The sequence below is a fragment of the Adiantum capillus-veneris genome, chromosome 29 (genome assembly GCF_014529385.1).
Source record: "Adiantum capillus-veneris isolate H3 chromosome 29, ASM1452938v2, whole genome shotgun sequence".
Taxonomy (NCBI): Eukaryota; Viridiplantae; Streptophyta; class Polypodiopsida; order Polypodiales; family Pteridaceae; genus Adiantum; species Adiantum capillus-veneris.
Window position 1 is genome coordinate 80,334,399 of NC_140959.1, and position 3,981 is coordinate 80,338,379.

Genomic DNA, 3,981 nt, shown 5'->3' on the forward strand with positions numbered 1-3,981 from the left:
GACATATTGGATGAGTATGGTCTTCTCTCTTCTAGTGCACAACTCTTTACACCACTACTTGTCAAGCATAAATTATTCACTTCTATGCCACCATATGATGATGATACTTATTCTATGTCAAGCTTTCCCTACTCTCGCTTAATCGGCCAGCAAAGGTATCTTATATCATGCACAAGACTTGACATTAGCTTTACAGGTCATGTATTATCTCGCCAATATGAAGGCACCTCACAAATGCCATGGTCTCGATGCCAAGAGATCACTGCGCTACTTACATCACACTCGCCATCATTCTCTCACATATTATAGTCAGCACCACTCATCACCACTACAAATCAAAGGTTTTGTTGATGCCGACTGGGCCGGCCAAGACCCGAATGTGCATAGCATCTTTGGGCATGTATTTCTTCTTGCAGGAGGTGCTATTTCTTGGCGAAGCAAGCGCCAAACTTCACTTGCTCTATCATCTGCCGAGGCAGAGTATATAGCAGCATCCCTTGCTGCTCGTGAAGCATTGTGGCTTCACCAACTCTTAGAAGAATTGCCGATTCCATGTGCCACTCCGCCAATCATTCTACATTGCGACAATCAGTTAGCAATTGCAATGGCGAAGAGTCCTCAGCTTACTGAGCGCACAAAGCACATCAAGCTCGCGTATTACTTCATTAAGGAGTTAGTAGAAGACAACTTCATCCACCTCAAATACATCTCTACCGAAGAGTCCTCAGCTTACTGAGCGCACAAAGCACATCAAGCTCGCGTATTACTTCATCAAGGAGCTAGTAGAAGACAACTTCATCCACCTCAAATACATCTCTACCACAGAGAATGTTGCCGATTTCCTTACCAAGGCAGTTCCTCCTGAAAAACACATTGTTTTCTCAGCAAGAGCCAGTTTGGAAGCTCCCTAGCTTCATCTTCAACAACACTCATTGTATTTCAGCATGTTTTTATTTTGTATTCGCACTTGAGGGGGGATCTCCTCACAAATGCTCTATGATTTCTGTTATGATTTCGGTTTGAGGGGGGATGTGGAAAGTGCAATGCACTTTACACCTAAGCTGGAGTTCAAACCTCACCACAGATACCTTATCCCTACAACGGCCAGATTGCTTATCCAAGCATATAAAAGGAACTCCCCTTGTTATGTTCCCAAGTAGTTGTTGTATGCAATTTGAATTCGAATTTCCCCCTCTACTTGGTGTCAGCTCCCCCTTCCCTTCTCTCTCACACCTCTCTCTCTTCTCTACCTCCATCTCCCTGTCCACTCTCTCCTTCTCTCCTCTCTCACTCTATCTTATATATATATCACTCAAGTTCACATGTGCTTCATCTTCATCCGCTCATCGAGATACATGCATAATTGAACTTGGGCTGATGGTAGAGCAGGGTTGCAGAAGATGGTGGACGACGGGCGTTGGGGTAGGGGGACCATTGTGGTGAGCTCTAAGAGGCCAGCACGGCCGAAGAACTTTGCGAGACAGAGCATGGCAAAGTCTTGTGCCTCTATTGTATGCAGCCATGGTAGGCAAGGTCTGAGCGTGAAACCCTCTCTACAACCCTTCCTTAGCATTCTACGTCTCTGTCGTGAGTCTTACCATAACCCGAGCAAGATTTCTCGAGCGAACGGAAACCCGAGCAAATATCTAAATGGCATCTACCCAAAATCTATGACTTAGATATTTTGGATGCAACTATGGTGGAATTGGCATAGCTATAGAAGAACTAGTATAGTCATATACAAACAATTAAGTGTTGCACACGTGGCCATACATTAGGTTCAGGATACCCAACTACTATGCTTTGTGTGACCACTACATTATGTATAAAATAGGGGGAATAATAGAAAAGCCGGTGTTGGTGAGGAACGTTGTGACTGACTCATTTGGGGATGCATGCGTAAGACAAGAGAAGGTTGCATGTGATGTGGCCCCTTGGGTGGCCAGGCATATACTGACCATGTTTTGTAGGAGGTGGATGACGTTGGGCATTTTTTGGCTTGTCTACGGCTCTCATATGCTACTCAATACTTTTACTACTCTACTTTGGTTCCGTAGGCTAATGCGTCGTTGAGTACCCTTTTTTATTGGCTACACTGCTTCTACCAACGTTCTCCATAGAAAACAGTGCTATAAGACTCCTTTATTTGGGTTTCTTGCATCTGATTTTTAGCAACACTTATAGGAAGCTTCCTGATATAGATGAATGAGATAAGTGAGCTTTTGAACTGTATTGATGTTATAGTATTATGATACGATGAATCTTAGTCCGACAGCCCCAGCTTGTCAATGGAACTTTGTCAAAATGGTTTGCACTAGAGGTTGCGAGTTTCCTGATTATCCCACAGCCTACATGTCGCAATATATCATTTGCAAGCTCTCTCTCTCTCTCTCTCTCTCTCTCTCTCTCTCTCTCAGCAAGACGTGTGTTGTACTCAATCATTGGCGCCACAGCAGTCTCTCTCTCAACAAGGGCCCAACATGGTGACTACTAGACTGTTGATTTTCTAAAAGGGGGGTGTGTGTGTGTGTGAGAGAGAGAGAGAGAGAGAGAGAGAGAGAGAGAGAGAGAGCAGTCAGCTTGTCAAAATTTGTTTGTGTGTGTGTGTGTGTGTTCGTGTTCTTAGCGAGACCACGGAGCAAGAAACAAAAACAAAGCATTGAAGGCCATGAACAGGATATTCCCTCAGAGGAGGTGGAGAGTTGAGTGAGCATTCAATGGCATTTCGACTGATGGCCTTGTCTAACAGGTGGCAGCAATGGAGGGACGCATGTGATTAGGACAAATCAGAGGCATGGTTTGCAACAGTCGGCATCGCCAGGAATGTGAGAGTCTTCTCCATAAGAGATTCGACCAGCCTACTTAGCCAGGATGCTGACGTGGCAGATTTTGAGGAACAGGAAGACATCAAAGATCAGGAAAGGGCTGATCATTGGTGCCGATGCAGATGCAACGTACACCTGTTGGAGGTGGTGCGCCCCTGAGCTGGAGTGCGGCTGCTGTTGTGTTAAAGTTATATGCACAACCGCTCACCTCAGCAGTGTGCAGTTGGCAGCATATTACAATGTCAACAGTCGTCATCGCGTAGAACGTGGAGCGCAAGGGAAGAACGTGTACTGGAATATATACTACTCAAAACAAGAGCCTCTGTGTATTGCATCTATCTCAAATGACAACACAGTCCGGGTGTATGTAGCTAGCGACAGCAAGCGTTTGACTATCACCATCAAGGTCCAGGGGAGGGGGGCCACAGATCCCAGCCATACATCTAGGATACATTAAATCAAGGAATGTCACAACCAATCATTGGATGTATGACAAGTCAGCAGGCAGAATGTGAGAGGACACACTGTTACTTACAGATTTGTCAACTCAGTTACTTACAGATTTGTCAACTCACCAACATCAAATAATAAATAGACAGCTCAGCAAAGGGAATTTCACCATTGCTCGACACATCAGCAAACAAGAATATGAAGCTCTGCATGACACATCAACAGAGGGAATTCAACAGAAAATTGACATCTCAGCAGAGGGAATATAACTGCAACATGACACACAACTTAATAAGAGTTGCTTCACCCTCTGCCATTTGACTTAGAGAGTTCGGCTCACCCCTCGCCCACCCTTTCGTGCATGCCTTGCCCTCGAACTCTGCTTCCCGCTTCACTCGCACGTCTGGTTAGCTGAAGCCGACACTTTTCCAAAAGGCAAGCCTAAAATTAGTTCATATTTGGCCCCCCCTCGCCCAGGACCATTGACGGCCGGGAAAGGACCTCTTGTGTCCTTTCCCCCTAATGCGTGCTCCCACGTGACTCCCGGCTAACGCCGGTCGCCACGAGGTCGCACGCATTACGGGGAAAGGACACAAGAGGTCCTTTCCCTACACCTTGACGTCCTCCCATACGCTGCCGGATTCATTCCACATCATCTCACTTCTTCACAGCCACGTTGTGTGATCTACGCCATCCGTTGGAGCCA

The 3,981-nt window shown here is 46.0% G+C and overlaps 1 protein-coding gene across 1 annotated transcript; it reads left to right on the forward strand.

The window, feature by feature from the left end:
- Positions 1-217: 217 nt before the first annotated feature.
- LOC147419466 (secreted RxLR effector protein 161-like) lies at positions 218-736 on the forward strand. Its single transcript, XM_086505815.1, has one exon. It carries the CDS (start codon positions 218-220, stop codon positions 734-736), a length of 519 nt encoding a protein of 172 aa, XP_086361941.1.
- The last annotated feature ends 3,245 nt before the right edge of the window (positions 737-3,981 follow it).